The sequence below is a fragment of the Strongylocentrotus purpuratus genome, unplaced genomic scaffold, assembly GCF_000002235.5.
Source record: "Strongylocentrotus purpuratus isolate Spur 01 unplaced genomic scaffold, Spur_5.0 spur5_scaffold_14, whole genome shotgun sequence".
Lineage (NCBI taxonomy): Eukaryota > Metazoa > Echinodermata > Echinoidea > Camarodonta > Strongylocentrotidae > Strongylocentrotus > Strongylocentrotus purpuratus.
In genome coordinates, this window is record NW_022145599.1 from 18347755 (window position 1) to 18368359 (window position 20605).

General features: G+C 39.8%; 1 protein-coding gene and 2 long non-coding RNA genes across 5 annotated transcripts; all 3 read right to left on the bottom strand.

Moving 5' to 3' along the window:
* Window positions 1–34: 34 nt before the first annotated feature.
* LOC584954 (cytochrome b-c1 complex subunit 2, mitochondrial) lies at window positions 35–19936 on the bottom strand. Its single transcript, XM_784798.5, has 12 exons — window positions 19807–19936; window positions 10389–10457; window positions 9523–9672; window positions 8768–8889; window positions 7740–7864; window positions 6542–6697; window positions 5985–6071; window positions 5258–5463; window positions 4395–4475; window positions 3867–3943; window positions 2101–2254; window positions 35–889 (listed from the first exon to the last, which is right to left on the bottom strand). The coding sequence occupies exons 1-12, from the start codon at window positions 19906–19908 to the stop codon at window positions 797–799; spliced, it is 1422 nt and encodes a 473-aa protein (XP_789891.4). The 5' UTR covers window positions 19909–19936; the 3' UTR covers window positions 35–796.
* On the bottom strand, window positions 11984–13658 carry LOC115923519. Of its 2 annotated transcripts, XR_004063947.1 has the most exons (3): window positions 13000–13658; window positions 12418–12548; window positions 11984–12026 (listed from the first exon to the last, which is right to left on the bottom strand). It is a non-coding gene; the product is annotated as an uncharacterized LOC115923519 (long non-coding RNA). The 2 variants fall into 2 exon arrangements; XR_004063946.1 differs by having other exon boundaries at window positions 12418–13658.
* LOC115923518 lies at window positions 16949–18345 on the bottom strand. Of its 2 annotated transcripts, XR_004063945.1 has the most exons (3): window positions 17965–18345; window positions 17383–17513; window positions 16949–16991 (listed from the first exon to the last, which is right to left on the bottom strand). It is a non-coding gene; the product is annotated as an uncharacterized LOC115923518 (long non-coding RNA). The 2 variants fall into 2 exon arrangements; XR_004063944.1 differs by having other exon boundaries at window positions 17383–18345.
* Window positions 19937–20605: the final 669 nt, after the last annotated feature.

Genomic DNA, 20605 nt, shown 5'->3' on the forward strand with positions numbered 1-20605 from the left:
CAAAATCAAATAAAAAAAACACAACCGACGAGAATCTCAAGTAACTTTTTCATTTTATTTTGTCAGTTGACTCCTTGTAGTAGCAGTTGAACAAGACAAATAATGGAAACATTTCAAGGATGACCTGTTTCTTGGCTTCTAATATTTTTCAAAGGATGTATTTTTGGTTCAATATTACACATTCTGAAATATACACACATATATATTACTAGTATTTCAAGTTGCATGTATTGAACAAACATCCCCATATTCTCTCTCTTTAATGCTGTCTCCTTAAGAAAAACATGAAGGTGAGAGATAATGCCATTTTTTCTAAGAATTTATCAAATCAGCATTGTCAATTATTGCCAGAAAAAAGCAAACATTGCCAAATTGTTATGATTCCCATCACTACCTCGTACCAAAGTACGAGCCCATGCATGTGCAAGGAGTACAGTGTTTATGCATGTACATGCAGCACATGTGTATGCATATACAGGGTAGTATTCAAATTCTGCTAAATCTTCAGAGCAAATACATATCTTTATTTCATGACACGTGTTTCAATTTTGATAGAATGCTGACACAAATACTTAAAATGTAGGTATTGTTGTGTGTTCTTTTGTTACTAAAATATGCAATCATTGGGGATTGGGGGAAGAAATTATGATTCCCAAAGTCTTTCAGTTTCGTCAACTTGGTTTCCTTTCACATCACTTTCAAATAGAATAACTCTTCAAATTCATATCTCTGATAGACACAAAACAAGGAACTCCTGTACATCTAACTATAATTTATTCTATGATAGAGGGTGCACTCATGACGTCAGAAGCTGGTCCATGTAGGGGGTGTTGATGAGGTTGCCGCTGGCTGCCATCGAGCTCTTGCCGTTGAAGATACGCTTGGCGACCTGCGGGTCGAGGAAGAGGGGGGAAAGAGAGATGTTGTAAATCATTAATGAATGGCTTCATATGCTTTCTCAACTATAGACTAGAGATTAAAGAGATTCAAACTAATGGAAAAACAAAAGGAAACGATTAGGAAAAAAAAATTCTTTAAAATTAATGTCTCAGTATTTTAAAGATAAAGACCAGTTATGGTCATGCGATTGCATTGTGAAAGAAATGTTGTGGAATCGATCAGAAAAGGTTGATCATCTAGCATACAAGTATTGGTGTGTACTGCAAGGTTCTGGAATCATCAAAATGATAAGAAATTTGGCCTAGTCTTCGTAAAGTTACAAGCACTGTACAAAGAAAGATGTATATGGGACTACGCACACATGCGTGACACGTGGGGTTATCTCTCACACACCAATAGATAAACTAATTTACCAAATATATCAATTAGTAGGTAGTTTCCCGGCAAATTTTTATTATGATGTATTAGTCAAAACATACCATTTCACATGATTGGTATTAAGAGCTTCCATTTCATTTTTTGAAATTGGGGCGTTTCCAATACTGGGATTTACCTTTAGGCATGGGTGAACCCAAATCCACCTATACTAGCCACTTGACCAAAACAAATGTCAACTAAGGCTGCGACGAGTAGTCGAATACTCCAGCACTCGTACTGCTAACAGCTATTTCTCAAATATTCGGCCGCCATTTTTTTTTTTGGCCAGCGCCTGGCACTGTCCAGGTGGACGCTTATCGTGCCCGGGAGGCAGCGCCGGCATGGTAATGCAGGTAGAAATGTTTCCCAGCTCAATCTTTGTCAACTCACCACTCAGAAACTGGGACCAAATGTCTGGATTTCTGTTTGGACTCAGAGGAAATAGATTTTCTGTCATCTTTGGTTTTAAAAAGAGCATTGTTTACTATTATTATTATTATTAAATCGGCGCCTTCAACTGCAACTCGAAGTAAAATCATTTGAGTTTTCAGAGACGGACTTGGGATAGTATGGTGGTGGCAAAAAAAAAATTAAAAAAAAAAAAAAAAAAAAAAAAAAAGAAATTCAACTAAAAAACCATGGCGTCCGAGTATTTGAGTATTCGTCTGTAAGTCTGGGAGTGTACTCGAGTACATCATTACACGATTATGCACAGCCTTAATGTTAACAACCATCAACTCGCCTTAGCCACAATACAACTACGCCCTGCCCAGAACTACTCACCCTCGATACATCCTCAGCAGTGATACCATCGACAGCCTTGGCAACAGCAGCAGCGTTGACGTAGGATCCAGAATGTAGGGCCTGGACAGCCATGTCTTCAAGGAGAGCACCTTGGTTCTCAAGGTTCATGAAGACAGCGGCCTTCAGTTGGTTCCTAGAACAACAACAAAACGGTGATTAGAAGGGTGAGTGTGTACATATCATATGAACAGTGCTTAGGTGTAGGATCCAGAATGTAGGGCCTGAACAGTGATGTTTATAGATACAGCATGATAAAGAATGGTGTTTTGCTACTTTATTGGTTTTAAATCAGGCGAGGGGGTAAAAATCAAGACAAAACAGCTTCCTACAGTGCAAGAATAAAGTCTTTCAGCTAGCATAATGTATTTGAAGTTCTCAGTAACCGCAAATCATCATCATCATCATTGATAAAAGTCAGCGTTTGCCTTCATACTAGGGGTTACCAACTTTTGCACTATGACACTCCCTCCCTCCACTTTTTCTTGTCTTTTGCATCATCTTCATTTAGACCAATCTTGCTGCTTTCTTTCTTCACCATTTCTTTCCATGAAATTATGGTCCACCTTTCCCTCTAATGATATCTACTTCCAGATCCCATGTTTATTTCACAGGTTCCTCATCTGCCATCCACAACACATGACCCATCCATCCATATCAATCCATTTTTCTTTACCACTTCCACCCGTTTCTTCCAGACCCCACCTTTCAATGAGATCCCTAGTGTTCTTTCCACCGGACAGTTTCACACCACATCTTCCGTATCATGGCTCCTTCTGTTTTCCTCAAGATACCTTTTTCTACTGTCTTCACATTCAAGGTTGCAGTACCTTACATGATTTCTGTAAAATTCTCACACAAGCCTTATAGATTGTCATTTATTCTCATCGTAAACCTTCTACCACCGATAGGATTGAGGCCAGCTTGTTAAAGGGGGTGTAGCATGGCAAATACTGGTTAACGCCATCTACGACTTCTTTTGAACAACTGCACATAAACGAATGGACTTGATTAACAGTCAGCGTGCTAGAGGTCGCGAAACAGACCGAAGTTCATCTCACGCTTCGGTTTCACGTATGTTGCACGCACGTGAATACTGCGGTCATGTTGTTTGTAGTCAAAGAGCCTCGAGTCAGGCCACGGGAAAGACACGTAGTCTCGTCATGCTACACCCCCTTTAAACTTCATCTACCCCACTCTGCATCTTCTTGCCACTGCAACCGCCACTGTTGATTGTGCCTGGGCGGTCACCGCCCGGGCACCGACCTAATCGCTGGGCGATGCCTAATTCCAGCAGCGACCGAGCAGGCTACTGATCGGTCGGTCGCTGCTCTGATTTGTGACCATAGCTTTAGATAGCAAAACCAATCAACCTTCTCAACATCTCCCATATGTAACCAGCCCTTTTTACCCGTCCACTACTCCACTACTAATCTCTCTGCATTTCTCGCACTCAGAACTCAGCCATTCTGTTTGTAATTCGACAATGAAGGGAAAATTAATAGTAGTAGGAATGATAGTTATTTTACCCGGCTGCTAAGAAAGCATAAATGCTTGTTGGTAAGCAACCAGAGGACCGACGGCTTTAGGTCCTCTCCGAGGGACCTGGTAATGATTATTAATGCCTTACCAAAGGGCACTAGCCCATCGCCTTGGTTTCGAACCCAGGTCGCCTGATTACGAGACCAATGCTCTACCAACTGAGCTATCGCTCTTCCTAATTGAATGTAAACAGTAGAAAGTCTTACTTTGCTCTCTGGAGGTCCTGGGCACCAACGTTTCCCTTGGTCATGGCTCCAAACTGTCCCAAGAGGGATTTGAGCACCTGTTTAACAAGTAACGTGAAACAACGATATCTCTGGTAAATTTTCAAGACAGATCAAAGCAAATTTGCAAACTGAATATTACTTACAGATTAAACACAATGTAAAGAGTTGTATTTTATTTAATTACAGCAAATAAAAAATTAAATTACAACATGTGTACAACAAGATAAAATGTACACACAAGCTCACCCAAGAGCATTGCTTTATCAGTACATGTATCACATTTAGTATGAAAGTCAATACACTTTCCGAATTGTATCAAAATTATGACAAATATATCAATAAACATATTAAATCAATCCATTTTTCTTGACTACTTATTTTCTATATGGAAACAGAACTACCCTTCAGATTATTGGTAATTCACTAAGCCAGATCACTTAACCTAGTGCACATATCACCAATAGCATCCCTGGCCATTGAAGAAGGAGGGGGGGGGGGGGGACTTACAGGAGCCATATCATTGGGCTGGGTGATGGCAAAGAATCCAAAGAGACCAGAGTCTGAGTATGGCAGATTGAAGCAGTTCACCTGTTATAAAGATGGGGGAGAAAAAAAAATAGAGAAAATGTCAGCACATCACTTTAGATCATGGTATGTGTCAATGTAGAGCCGATATTGAGATGCATGTCCCAGAAATTAGGGTAGGTCGAGCTTAATGCACCTCACATTTCTATATCGTATAATACACAGATGAGTGAGTAGGTGTAGGACCTTTGTTCCGCGCAGCATTCATCTCAGCTTGATATCCACTAACCATTAAATGGCTCATTAAAAAAAAAAATTAAGGCCAAGGTTTCCCTTGTCATGTGTGAAAAGGCAGTAACTAATCAAATAAGAATAGTTTCAGGATATTTAAAACATATTTACATTTGTAAAGAATATCTGCTAATTCATGGGCTTTACATTCTCCTTTGAGCTATCAAGAGCCTAACCTCTTTCTCTCCATCTCTCTCTCTGTGTGACTCTGTCCATCTCTGTATCTATATGTCTCTCTCAATGTCCCAGCATTTCTGTTGTTGTTGAGTGACTTATGTGTCTAGGGTTCTTACAGCATGAGGAAGTAAGGTAACCTCGGAGGCCGTTTTTCGAAGTGGCCAAGTTGGCTCTCTGGTCAATTTCCTACACCAACCGACCTCATCCATTCCAACACCAGATCAAACACTATACCTGTCCCTAAACCCAACTAGCAATCCTACTGCGACCCTAACCTAACCCTATGTTTTTGACAAAATAAACACCAGAGCAAATGTTGCAGGAGTAAATGCTAGATCTCTCTATTTGTAAACAAATTGTGTTTCAGGAGTTCTTACGGCATGAGGGAGCGAAGAAGCCTTGGAGGCTGCCTGGCTAGCCTTGGAGGTGGCCAGGTTGCTTCCTCTCTTGATGTACGGTGCACTGCCCATCAGCTGGTGAAGGATGCCAGTGACCAGAAGGTCCTTGCCGGTCAGATTGGCGCCCTCTACGCCCACGGCGGCATAGGCCAGGGGGCTGTCGCACTGGTTCCTCAGCTCACCACCTGGAGGGGAAGGCAATGGGAAGTGAATACAGTCAAACTTGCTTTAGTGACCACCTGTCTACAAGGATCACATTTTTTGTTTCCCTTGAAAATAGTTTCTCTTTGAAACATGTACTAAAGGAACCGGTCTACAAAGACCACTTTTTGTGTTTTCCTCGGGCGGTCGCTGTAGACAGGTTTGAATGTATAAGGTTTGTAATGAACTGTAAAGAGTCAAACCTGTACATAAAGACCGCTCTAGGAAGACAAGAGGGTGGTCTATGATGGTAGATGGTCTCTCTATACAGGTTACTTTGATAAAGGCTTTAATTAAAGACACTAAAGAAGGAAAACAAGTTTGTCTTCTTGCATGACAGGTGGTCATTCTATACAGGTTGCATCTGAAGAGATTGTGGCATAGTCTTATTATCGACCTTATAAAAGTAGTTGAGTATCTACATCCAAGACAACCCAACAACAAACCTTGAAGACGAATACCTATCAAATAACGAAACGGATTAATTCCAAGCTAAAATGTTTACCTGAATACTTTGCAGCTGGAGTTGAGGGGTCACCACGTTGAAGATCAAATGACTCGCCAAAGGCCTTCAGGTCACTGTGATCAACACCTTCAATAAAGAAAGTACAACAGAACAATTAAGTTACAACATACATGTGAATGTTTGCAGATGTAGTAAGAAATGGCTAAGCTAGCTGGGCCTGGAAGATTGGGGGGTTGCACCCTATATATATATATATATATATATATATATATATATATATATATATATACATAACTTTGCATTCAAGAAGTGCATCTTTTGACTTTAAATCTCTGAGATGACCAATTTTTGTGACTCCATGCAACCTTATATCAGCCAAATACAACAAATTCAAGAATTTTGAAAACCAACAAATCAATGTAAATAAGTCATAAAATATCTTCCACTTCTATGCCATCAGAAGTGTTAATTCTGACCTGTAAATTCATAGTCTTTCTGGTGTGTGCGCGGCATGCTTACACCTCTTTCTGAATTTCATTCCAAAACATTTTCACTGGACATCACTGGAACCGAAAAGAAACAGTCCGCAGACTTACCGACACCGACGAGAGCCATGTTGTCGGCGGTGAAGCGACTGGTGGCGAAGTCCTTCAGCATCTGGGTGCTGTGTTTGCCCACCATGTACTCGGGCGCGTAGATAGATTGGCCCAGAGTGTCCCTGTAGGCTGCGCTGTGGAGCTGCTCCATCACATCTACAATGATTTTCAAAATGTCAGTCGTAACTTTATGACTACTGATGCAACATTACGCTATGATGCAAGTCCACGGTAGGTTCCATACTTTACCAAGTGTTAGTGAAATGTATTTTGGAATTGTGAACATAAATCAGCATATGAATAATCTTTATTACATGTTTTTAGATACAGTTATTAGATATAATGAAATTTTGGATGAGGTTGGTAACGTAAGGGAAAAGATAGCTTGGACATGCCCTATTACTGATGCAAAATTAGTTAATTAGTGATACAATTAATGTGAAGTCAAGACTGCTTTAGGTAGTTCTGACTAGACCAAGTGGCACATGAAAGAACAGATACGGCTAAATTGCTTGTCATGTAGGTACATCTTACTTCTACTTTGACTTGGGGGGGGGGGGACTGTTTTTAAAATATACAACGTAATCTATGTACATGTATATGTGGAAAGGATCTGGATGATCTCTTTAGGCAGATCATATTAAAGCTCATCCCTTAAAAATTAAAAAATGCACTTGGTTCAATGTGTCACTAGATTTTGCAAGCCACCATAACAGTCACCTATAACCAGATCGAATGGTTGTTTCACATCAATCTGTCATCTCTAGATATCTATATTGCGCACAAATCGGCATCCTAGGGAATGCTCAATGCGCCTACAAAGGTACTATTATTTCCCTAGCATTACCCCCAGCTGCCCTCAGGCGCTAAAAGCATTCAAGGAATCAATTTCTACCAGGTACCCATTTCCTGAACCTGGGTGGAGAGTGGCAAATAAGGCCTAAAAAAAAGATGTTGTATTGCACTTTTAGGTGCCAAAACATGGGTTGGTCAGTCAGAAACTTTTTTTTTTTTTTTTTTACTCCCTCTTTGGGCTGATATTTGTCAGTTTTAAATGCTTTAAAAAATAAAATTCTTTAAAAAAAAAAAGGTCTAAAAAAAAAAGCCAACCGAAGATTGCAAGATTTTTGGGGTCGGTCGCAAAGGGCGATACAACTTACTTTTTTTTAAAGGCCTAACATAAAACATGTCTACTTACTGAGTTGGAGCTGATCCTTGTAGCAAGCCAGATCAAAGAGCAATCTCTCGTTGTTGTCTTTGACTTCCCATGGCCTGAACTCCTGGCCGGTGGACACATTCTTGAGGTAGAACATTCCGGTGTCTCTGTCGGGGGATAGAAAGATTACCTTGCAATATAAAATACTGTTTCCGTCATTTGTGAAATATATGAATGCCTGCGTTAATTGTCAGGAAAGCATGACAATGCTCCCCGGGGAGTGGAGAATGTGCATAAATTGTGTGCAGTTGAGCCTGAATGCGATGACCGGGGTAATAATATATGTACTGCGCCTAGAAACAAAGTATTAGGCCGTTATAAATGTGATCTATTATTATTAATATTAATAGGGTTAGGACTAAATATATCCTACGCGCTAATACACTGTGCAGTTTTTCTTGGAACCTTTCTCATGAATAGCTGCAATCAATTTGATTAAATTCAAACTGATCACAAATTGATATTCAATAAGCAACTCTTTACTCAAGAGAAAAAAGTTTGTAAGTTTCTAAATCACTGAAGGACTTGCAATCAATCAGGATTGTAGGACACGGCCTTCGTCATTATGGTGTTCAAATGCAAGATACGGCCGTATAGGAGCTATCCAGCTACATTTACCAATCAATATATAAGTATTGGTGTGTACTGCAAGGTTCTGGAATCATCCAAATCATTAGAAATTTGGCCCAGTCTTGGTAAAGTTACTGTACACAGAAAGATTTATATAGGACTACACGAAACGCGTGCGACACATGCACGATATCTATCAGGTCCAAATAGATGTAATGATTTACCAAATATATCAATTGGTAGGCGGTGTCTTGGCAAAATTGTTATCATCACGTTCTAGTCAAAACATATTCTTTCACATGGTTGGTAATAAGAGCTTCCATTTCATTTTTTGAAAGAGGGGCGTTTCCAAAATTGGTCTTTACCTTTAAAAGTAATAAGGCAAACAAGGTGGCATTTTTGAGGGGAGAAGGCTGTGATTATGTAATCGCTTGACTTACAGATTGTCTCTGAGGCATTGGACGCTGTATGTGACATGTTCCCTGGTTGTACTTGTTTCCAACGAGCCTCCTACCTCCTCTAAACCGCGGGTGATGCTGAGGGCTGAAGCACCGCTTGTCGTCTGAAACCACAAGAATACAGTTCATCATTTAAGTAGGCATTACACAGGGATGCCAGTTAAAATTGATCAGAGGGCCTGAAAATCACCTAGAATTAGCTCTTTTGTACACAAAAAATCATAAACTATGGTCTGAAAATAACTTGCCAGGGCCTGAATTCAGACTATTGCTTCAAAATTGGCATCTCTGATTACAAAAATGGAAGAAGCACACTATGTTCTTCTTTTTTCATTTTCACACACACTTTTTTTTCTTTTTTTCTCTCAGGTCCTTGTCCAAGAGTTTCTTTGTAGGTTTTGAATTACCATTCCACGATACTTTTTACCTGTGTCATTCAATTATGTGGTTTACATTCTACAAGGTGAACCAATTTTGTTTTTTTAGATTGCACAAAGTATTCCTAATTTTTGTTTTAACAACGGCAACACAGTAAACCTATACAATTGAACTTCTACTTCTACCTCTATGACGATACTCAGCAGGATCCATTACTGAGAATGTAGTGCTGAGGAATCAACTTAGATGCTCATTTGAAGTGCATGCTTGTTGGTGCATTTAAAAGGCTGTGCAAGTAAAATCTCAAGTAATGGCCGAGTACAGCACAGCTTAATGGATGACACTGTGGATAGCCTTACCAAGTGACCGAATGCTCGCAAACAATGTGATGCACCCAGGTTGTCAATGCCCTCATATCTGGAGCCGGCCTTGACGATCACCGCTAGCCTGGAGACAGGAGAGTTGTTTTCCAGAGAGGCTACAGTCAGCCCGCTTGGAAGTTTGGTTACCTGTAGAAGATTATGTACATGTGTGATAAAAAGATCAGGAAATTAACAATTCTGAACTCAGGGTCAGGATTCCTGGCGCAATCTTAAATCAAGCATAGTACATGTACCACTTTCGTGTGATCCTTCGTTTCACACATCCTCATACTGTGTAGTTTACTTATTTAAGATTGCCACCCAATAAGCTATTTAGTAGATACAACCTGCGCACAGCAGATAAAGTTTATTTGACCCAAAATAGTAAAACCCAATGAGACTATTGGATTTGTGCTCATGAAAGTCAGCTGATTATTATTCATTTATTCATCGACAGTACAATCTCTCAAACACAAGTGGAAATGTCCTTCTCAAGAAGGCAGACAAAAGTAATTCATGAAGTACCTCAATCACTTTGGCAGTGGTTATTCGACATGTAAAAGATCTTTGGATATGTGGGGGTCATTTGCACCAAAGCTAACTATGAAATGGTCTATTGACAAAAATAATTTTTACAAGGGCTTACCTGTTCATCTCATGGAACCGTCATACAACTCTTAAAGTTTTTGAGGCAAAATAGCCTCAGCCTCAAGCTTTAAAAAAAGTTTAGTTTCAATTAAATAATGGGCAGTATCTTTTTCTTTTTGATGGTGAGCAACACTTTTTATTTGTTAGCTACATCAAACTTGTATTTAATAAAAATGAAATAATACTAATAGATCTACATTTAAACAAAATCATACCTGAACTTCATGTTTTTCTGCCTCTGCTTGCCTGGCTTGTGTTGCAGCTTGAGCAGAGAACCAACGTCTCTGTGAGGAAAAAATTGAAGGGAGAAGAGTGTCAAAACTGCACATTTAGACTTACAACTGTGCTTACAAGCAAATTAAGTTTCATTGAATCATATTCATGATGGTTAGGTCTAGTGCAACCAACACAAAGTGTCCTCTCTGCAATCTTGAGGATACCGTAGTACGCGCTGTGGCTGCCTGCTCGATTACTGTCAACCTAGGGGCCGTTTCTCGAAACCAACTCCATGACAGTCGTATCTTTGTCGGCGACCTACGGAGATGTCATGAAGCGGATAAACCGTTTCACAAAGCCATGACAGACATGATATTGATATATCGCGATACTAGCAGCTCAAGAACAGAGTCTTTGTCACGATCCATTTGATTTATCAAGAATAACCCAAAACAAGTTTTGGGGCTAAAATTGTTCAAAAAGAAATATATACATATAAATTCTCCTAAAATAAATAATAAATAGTGTCATTATCATATTTACATCATCAAACGATTTGCATATTTCTGTAAAGATTCTTAAATTGAAGAAAAAACCGGTGTTTTTTTTCGACAGTCGAATCAAAAGTCAGTTGAAGGATACCGTAATGTGATAGTTTATCAATACGTACTTTTTTGTTTATTGTGACGAGGAATTTTAGGCAAAATGTCTTTTCTCAGCCAGTTTTTATTTTAGAGTCTCATAAATACTCGTTATATAATTAATAATAATAATAATAATTGATTTGATATTGAAAATATAATTTGGAAGAAGTACATGTAATTAGAGAGGGAATAATAATGCACATAGGCCCCAAAGGTATGACGGTATCCTAAGAAAAGACTATGGATCGACTATGGAAAACGGTGTGTAACATTCTTACCTCTCTTATTTATATGTTATAGTTTAATGATTTGTGATTTAATGTTTATATTCAGCTTTTTAAAGTTTCTGTATAATTTGTATTCTCACGTTTGTACATTTGCATCCCAGAGAATTACGTACCGAACTCGTCTATATTTTTCTCAAAATGATAGTGAAACTAATCGTCCATTTCGCGGCCCATGGAATGGCAACAAATTGACAGCAATTTACAGCAATTAAAAAGATATGACAGGTTCGGAGCAGTGACAACTCGCTTGTCGCGGAAGTTGTCGCTCATCTTGGCAAAGACGGCTTCGTGAAACACTTAGCTGACAAGTTGCGTGACAGTGGCGAGATGTCGTTGATCTTGTAGTTATGACGGTTTCGAGAAACGGCCCCCTATTGGAAGACCTTATCGACAGAGTCAGCAGACTCCGGCATAATGTCCTTGACCCTGCACCAAATACACCACAGCTCAACAGCCAGGACCCTTCCCATCTGACTTGCACTATTCTCTTGCCATATGATCCATCCCTTCCCTACACTGTCAATGGTTCTATTTTTAAAGATGACAATTCACTATCTTTACAAAATTCATGCCCATCGCCTGCACTCCCTACCCTCCAACTACGGATTATAATAGCATATTTATGTTGAGATTCAGAAATGACAACAGCTAGGGAGTCCAACGTAAACTTTAGTCTTGCATTTATTCACCAAAGAAAACACAGCCCCTGTACAAGAACAAAATTTGAACGAAATATAATTAGCATATAGCCTCTGGAGCAAAATGTAATAACAAACAATTCATGGTTTCATTTGCTTTCTTCCATTAAACAGAACAAATTAAAGTGTAAACATTGCAATAGTTTCCAACTCAACACGAGTCATCAATTAATACATTATTCAATTTTCAATAATAATTCTTATTATGTGCAATATCATGAAAGGTAGCTTAACTGTTTTAATTGTCTGTAGCAGTATAGTTGCCATAATTAATTAGAACATATATAGGACAGAAGAATATTGTACATTTTACATCATTTCGTGCAATAATCGGTTTACAATTGCATGTATATTAGGTCATATATATATCTATACACAATAGAGCCAAACTCCACTCACCGGCCAATACTATAACGACGAAGCAACACTAACGCTATATGCTGTCGTCCGACCCCTGATCATAAACAAAGCTTCCACCTTATTGTAGAAAGTGTAGTTCATCAAATAAGGAGATTTCACCACATGCAGCCCTAAAGGTAACAACAATAAAATAACAATTCTTACTTCACAATAATGACTTTGTGAAAACTGCATGACACAATGTAATTACATTCAAATATATATATATATAAATCCTCTTTGGTAGTCATTCTTTTAATTGACTTTGTTTAACAGAAACATGTTTCAATCTATATAAAGACAAACTTAAAATTAATTTAATTTGTCAGAGTAATTATCATTTCATCATTATCAGAAATTCAAGCATAATAATCTACTTTATAAAGCATGATACATGTAATGCAAATGAAATAAGTTAATCACATTTATCATAAAGTGTCATTATATCAGTGTACATACAACATGGTTCAACAATCCTCAACTTTCACTATCTTATCTTCAGCAATTCATAAAATGTGACATCCATTAATAATATGAAATATATATAATAATCATCAGTTCCAACAGTATAAATCAACTTACATGAATTGTGATCTGCCAGAAGTAAATAACAATCTCCATTAGCAGGCACAAATTAGTGCTTCTCTCCTCTCTCTCCAATCTACAATGTCTCTCTGTCCCTGCTATAGCAGCTCTGGGTGCACAGACCCCGAACAAAAGAAAATCACTCATCCACTAAAACTTACAATAGGATCCCCAATCATGCCTATAGGGTATCAGTACATTGGGCAATACAGGTACCCCCAAAAAGGCGGGAAAGTAAGGCTATTGTCTGATGAGGAAGGGGGGGGGGGTAGCTTACATTGTAGACTGCTCCACCTACAATTCCTTATACACTAATGCACCAATACACTATAATACATTATGGCATAATTACCTCAACATTCCATATTACAACATATTCCCCGCAATTAATGTCATAATGTTTGATAAAAATGATACATTATTACGAGCGAAATTCCAAATCGTCACCTTTCCCCGCAATTAATGTCATACTGTTTGACCGAGATTTTAGCGATACATGAAAATATAAGCAATGAAAATCTTTCTATAATACACTTCCCCGCAATTAATGTCATAATGTTTGACCAAAATGTTTTTCAGTAGTATATGAAAATACAAAACAATGTTCTTTAAAACATTATGCATAGCATTAATAACACATCACATCTTAATCTGACAAGTAATATTTAATTCTTGTCTTCAAATTCAAAACTCTCTTCTTTTTTTTTTACTCTTGTAACGCCGATATTGGAAGCCGCAGTGGATTTCTATGCTGGCCTTTAGTTACTCGATTAGACCTCCTACGCGGTACCTCGGGACTGGGGTTCTCAAGTTGAGAGTTGTCTATCTCATCAGGTACTATATCTCCGCTCAGATTGAGAACGTCATCCGTACCATTTTCTTCATTCTCAACATTTGCTCCGTCGTGGTCATTTCCCTCATCTGGAATATATTCATCGTCACGAATGTCTACTCGCAGGTTGTTCTGATCCCCTGGAATATTCATCGGTCGATCCCACAAGAAAGTGAAAGAGGGGGTGTTCTCTTCTATAGAACGAGTCGAGGGGTGTTGTGACGTGGCATGGTCACTTCTGCTTTCCTGAACAATATGAACTGGCATCTCTTCACGTGGGTCTGGAATCAGCAACCTTCTGTTCACTACTTTGGTTGGTCCTCCTAACACTGGTCGAATTTTGTAAACGTCACCCGTGTCATTTACCGCCGTGATTATGAAGGGATCTCTCAACACTTTGTCGTCAAGCTTGTGTCGACCCTCAAACGCGCACTTCTTGATCAGTACCCGGGTGCCAATGCTTAGTGTGGAACTCATTGGTAGAGCATCATGTCTGATCTTTTCACTTCTCAAGATCGCTTCCATGTTTTGCTTAGCAACCGTATGAGCATGTTGTAGCGACTTCGAATGCTCTGTAAGAAAGTCCTCATTCCAGTCTGCTTCGCTATTCCCAATTAGCTGGTCGATTGGTGTGTGCGGCTCTCTCCCATACAGGAGACGGTATGGCGATAGCCCTGTTGTTCCATGAGGGGTGCAGTTGTATAGGAAAACCAGCTGGTGGATCAGCCCAGGCCACTTTCTCCGACGATCTGGCTCAAGGGAACGAATCATGCTGCATAACGTTCGGTTGAACCTTTCCGTTTGTCCATTGCCTTGTGGATAGTACGGTGTGGTGTGTGTCTTCTCAATTCCGTACAGTTTGCATAATTCTCGGACAAGAGAGCTCTCGAAATTTCGTCCTTGATCGGAGTGGATACGTAGTGGAGCACCGTAGTGGACTATCCAACCATCGATTAAGGCACGTGCAACAACTGCTGCAGTCTGGTTCTTGCAGGGGATTGCTCGTGCAAACTTGGTGAATGCATCAGTGATTACCAAGACATCCTCGTATCCACCTTGACCCTTATCCAATTTCAGAAAATCGATTGCGATCAGTTCTAGGGGCTTGAATGCCAGCAAGTGTCGTCTTGGAGTTCGTATTGTCGGTGTTGGCGTCTTAGCTGCAATGCAGGCAAAGCACTTCTTGATGTGTGCTCTCACATCATTACACATTCCTGGCCAGAAACATCTTTCTCGCAGGATTGCTATGGTTCTGTTTATCCCTTGATGGCCCCATTGGTCATGAGCCATCTGTAGCATCTTCTCTTGGAGGCCTTTGGGAACTAACAACTGTCTTCTCTGTGGATGTTTGGAATCTGGTGGTCGTCTGTACAATACCCCTCCACAGTCTTTGAGGTACATGCGTTCTTTCATCCAGGACTTTGTCTCTCTGTTCTCTCTTTTCATTTCATCCTCTGGCTTCCATCCATCTCTTATGTATTGTCTGCAAGCTGACAGTGCATCATCTTGCTGCTGCAGAATCTCAAGTTTCTCTGTGGAATATGATGGGTATACTTCAGGAGCTGCCCGAGGTGCTTCTTCTGGCCCCTGATCACTGTTTACTGTAACTTCCACTGGTAAGACAGTAGTTACTGTCAGAGCACCGATCATCTCTCTCACCTCTTGTTCATCATTGCCAGGACAGCGGCTGAGAGCATCAGCACATTTATTGAGCTTGCCAGGGCGAAATCTGATGTCTAGCTGAAAGGGTGCTAGCTGGGCTACCCATCGTTGCGGGGAATATGTTGGTAGGCATATGTGTCATGTTGGGACACTCCCTTATAAAGTGTCCCTTCTGACCACAATGAAAACATCCACTACTCACCCTCCTTCTCTGAGGTTTGGCATTTTTCAATCGTGTAACCTCCCCTCTCAGCTGTTCTAGTTCAGTCATAATAGTTGTCTGTTGGTCTACCATCTGTTGCAGAAGATGTGCAGAATCTGATGTGACCACCCGTCCGACCTCGACGTCCGCTTCTCTGATTCTGGTACGCTGAGCTGTTGGAGACTCCTGGAAAAGCTGGAGTGCCTCTGCTCTCATCCTATTGAACCCACTGGGCCCATGAGTTAATTGGATGCGTCTCAACTCCCTCCTGACCCAAGCCTCACGTGCGCCATTAACAAATTGGTCACTCAAAGCTTTGTCTTTTAATTGTGCCAAAGCTTCACCTTGGGCTTGGGTGATTGCTGCCTTCTCCAGCTTTATGTATAGGCGTATCAAGGCCCGGCTGAAGTCACAAAGCGATTCCCCTTCTCTCTGTACGCGGTTATGGAACTTGCTGCTCAACGACTGTGTATTTTCCTCGTAGCCAAAACATAGTTTAAGACATGCTACAACTTCATCAAAATCACGTCTTCGGGATTCACTAAGGCACATAATTTCCTCCCTTGCCGGTCCTGCAAGGTGATCTACAAGAAGTCTGGCCTTACTGCCCATTTCCATGTTGTGTTGAGCAGTGATCTCATAGAACTCCTCAAGCCATTCCGATAGTGCAATGTCGTTTGCGTGTTGTGGTATTCCCCTAAACTTGGGCAAGTTGCTCTGGAGAATGCTCTGTAGCCCAATGGAACGACGAAAGAACTGTGACAGCATGTCCATGTCTGAAGGTTGCTCCCTTGGTGTCATAGTAGGTCGTGTGGATGATGCTGTCGACGTGGTAGTTGTTGTTGTTGTTGTCACAGTTGTTGTCGTAGATGTAGGGGCCATTTTCCTGCACTTAAATGTGTTAATTATGAAATTCAACAGGAACAATAATATTTCACAACAAGCAAACTTAAACGAACAAATCATCAATCATGTGTATCATTACATGAACATGTTCTTCAAATTCATTAATGGTCACAATGTATCTGACCGAGGCTGTTGAATGTTCACTGTCTGTCCAATGTTCACTTTTGCCTCCGGACGTTGCTGACACCAAATATCGCCAGCCGACGACGTCACGGCCGCAAGAAGTTGGAGGTTGGTCAGTATCCGTGCAGATGATCTCAGTCCAGTTGTCCCTCGCCGTCAGTCATCCCACTTCTGACACCATTGTTGAGATTCAGAAATGACAACAGCTAGGGAGTCCAACGTAAACTTTAGTCTTGCATTTATTCACCAAAGAAAACACAGCCCCTGTACAAGAACAAAATTTGAACGAAATATAATTAGCATATAGCCTCTGGAGCAAAATGTAATAACAAACAATTCATGGTTTCATTTGCTTTCTTCCATTAAACAGAACAAATTAAAGTGTAAACATTGCAATAGTTTCCAACTCAACACGAGTCATCAATTAATACATTATTCAATTTTCAATAATAATTCTTATTATGTGCAATATCATGAAAGGTAGCTTAACTGTTTTAATTGTCTGTAGCAGTATAGTTGCCATAATTAATTAGAACATATATAGGACAGAAGAATATTGTACATTTTACATCATTTCGTGCAATAATCGGTTTACAATTGCATGTATATTAGGTCATATATATATCTATACACAATAGAGCCAAACTCCACTCACCGGCCAATACTATAACGACGAAGCAACACTAACGCTATATGCTGTCGTCCGACCCCTGATCATAAACAAAGCTTCCACCTTATTGTAGAAAGTGTAGTTCATCAAATAAGGAGATTTCACCACATGCAGCCCTAAAGGTAACAACAATAAAATAACAATTCTTACTTCACAATAATGACTTTGTGAAAACTGCATGACACAATGTAATTACATTCAAATATATATATATATAAATCCTCTTTGGTAGTCATTCTTTTAATTGACTTTGTTTAACAGAAACATGTTTCAATCTATATAAAGACAAACTTAAAATTAATTTAATTTGTCAGAGTAATTATCATTTCATCATTATCAGAAATTCAAGCATAATAATCTACTTTATAAAGCATGATACATGTAATGCAAATGAAATAAGTTAATCACATTTATCATAAAGTGTCATTATATCAGTGTACATACAACATGGTTCAACAATCCTCAACTTTCACTATCTTATCTTCAGCAATTCATAAAATGTGACATCCATTAATAATATGAAATATATATAATAATCATCAGTTCCAACAGTATAAATCAACTTACATGAATTGTGATCTGCCAGAAGTAAATAACAATCTCCATTAGCAGGCACAAATTAGTGCTTCTCTCCTCTCTCTCCAATCTACAATGTCTCTCTGTCCCTGCTATAGCAGCTCTGGGTGCACAGACCCCGAACAAAAGAAAATCACTCATCCACTAAAACTTACAATAGGATCCCCAATCATGCCTATAGGGTATCAGTACATTGGGCAATACAGGTACCCCCAAAAAGGCGGGAAAGTAAGGCTATTGTCTGATGAGGAAGGGGGGGGGGGGTAGCTTACATTGTAGACTGCTCCACCTACAATTCCTTATACACTAATGCACCAATACACTATAATACATTATGGCATAATTACCTCAACATTCCATATTACAACATTTACATCAGCCTACTACCGGTACTTTGAATGCGATGAACTCGCTGATCTCCGAAAAGTGGAGGGAAACAACAGAGAGAGAGAGAGAGCTATTTAACAAATATTTTTCATTAAATCTGAAGGCAAAAGAGAAGGCTTTATATTTGTTAAGTTCTCACTCACTTAACAACTAACAAATGAGTATGACCATAATCCATAGTTTTCATGTGACCTTAATTCACAGACAGTTGGTATTAAGAAATAGGTCTAACTTAGATCTAGATATTGAAAATCTGATAGGGCCTAGACTAGTACCACCAATGACCAAAGTCAAAGACATCGATGTTAATAATTAATCACTAATACTTGATTACTTTAAAGTGAGATTGGGTGTGAAAATATTGACAACAGATCAGCATATTTTGCTAATTCCTAATTATTTTTCAAATGTCCACAAACTTTAGACGCCTCTTCTTCTTCTTCTTCTTCTTCTGTACGTGTCGACAGACTTGTTAGTCCATATAAAGGCACGGAAACGAAGCACATGGTCATGGAATAGAGCAATCTTTTAGGAATTGTAGCGCATGGGACCTAAAGGAATCAATTGATCCTGTGTTGATAACGCTATCAGGTAACTTATTCCAGTCCTTGCACGAACGAGGGAAATAGGAGAACTTGAAGAAGTCTGTCCTGCAGTACGTCTGTTTCAAATGATGGCTATTGCTTGTTGAGGAACGACGGGATCTAGTAACAGCAAGAGGTGTTAGGGTCTTCGGGATGGCAGATTGTCCGCTCTGGATCTGTTTCATGAGGGCAAGTCTTGCAACTTCTCGCCGATGTTCCAGTGAGTCCCAATTCAGATCCCTCAACATGTCCGTGACACTAGCACGTTGGTTGTAGTTGTTGTTGACAAATCTTGCAGCACAACGTTGGACCATTTCCAGCTGCTTGATGTACTTGGTTTCATAGGGGTCGTAGACACTAGCTGCATATTCTAAATGAGGTCTTACTAGCGAAAGATAAGCAGTGCTCTTGATGGTTCTCAACGCATCGGGATCACCAATTACAATACAAACTCATAAAGTCTAGCCAACTGCCACAAATGAGCAGTGGCTTATTTCTTAAGAATGCCTCCTCATGTTGAGGTTATGTTTTTTAATGTACCATAATCAAATGTAAATTCTCCATGTATTTGATTGATCCATCGTCTATGCTTGCTTCGACCGAGAACGAGCGCAACGCCCAACTCTTGCTTGCTAGCTTGCGTCTCTAGCTCTACCGTGGGCCTTCAGCCGGCGAGCACAGCCAGTGTCATTGTGTCAAATCACCGGGCACATGATCCAAGATGGTAACTTAGCCACTACCGGCGTTTTTAAAATCATTTATTCCTAATGGTATTCAAAATGAAATTCATTTAAAGTGATACAATTGTGTAACTGGCTACCATAGGAATGATCTACACGATATAAATTCGTTTTAAGCTTACCGAAAGTGAGACAACTGCTGGTCTGAAAGTTGAAACAGACATTCTTCTTGCTCTCTGCGGAAATCGTAACAAGATGGCCGCACCGCTTACCAGTTTTGACATGTCGCCCTCTATTTTGAAATGGTTCTTACGCAAGCGAAACAGCGAGGAAAAAAGAAAGGAAGAGAGAGAAAAAGAAAAAAAAAGAATTTTCTCCCGGCACTGCTCACAAGCTCTCATTTACGATATGACGTCAATATTGAACCAAGGATTTATATGACAAATTAACATGTGGTTTTGTAGTGGCCGATGGGGCTGCAGGAGGATAATTAAGATAGTAGAGGTCATCCCCCAAAAGGAAGAGGGAACCATTACCCCACCCCCCCCCCCCCCAAAAAAAAAAAATATATATATATATATTTATATCCCTGGTCCTTGCATGTTTTCCCTCAAATATTTCTATATGCCTACATGAATAAAATGATGACACCACCCTTTACCACTTTAGACACTGAATTTGTGCAATTTTTCTGAAATCAATTACACTGGTTGCAGAGGTGGAGCCAGGGGGGGGGGGGGGCAGGGTGGGGGACCGAGGGCTACCCCCTCCCAAGGATTACTACTACTTTCTCGTCTATCAACCACATATAATCACAACATCTGGAACAAAAATCAGTTGGCTTTTCCACACATAGCAAACATAACATCTAACATTATGTGGCAGACAGTAAACTGCACATGAAAATCTTTATAAGCTTTTAAGATAATTCTTCCTTGCAGTCTTTGCAGAGTTAATTGCTTGTCACTCAACGTACACATG

Excerpts from the sequence above, each read along its gene's own strand:
- LOC584954 (XM_784798.5), bottom strand. The coding sequence starts at position 19,908 with ATGTCAAAACTGGTAAGCGGTGCGGCCATCTTGTTACGATTTCCGCAG. Across the intron at positions 7,865-8,767 it reads CAATGCCTCAGAGACAATCT|AGACACCGGAATGTTCTACC; the intron begins GTAAGTCAAGCG and ends ATCCCCCGACAG. Across the intron at positions 6,072-6,541 it reads CATGGCTCTCGTCGGTGTCG|GTGTTGATCACAGTGACCTG; the intron begins GTAAGTCTGCGG and ends TCTTTATTGAAG.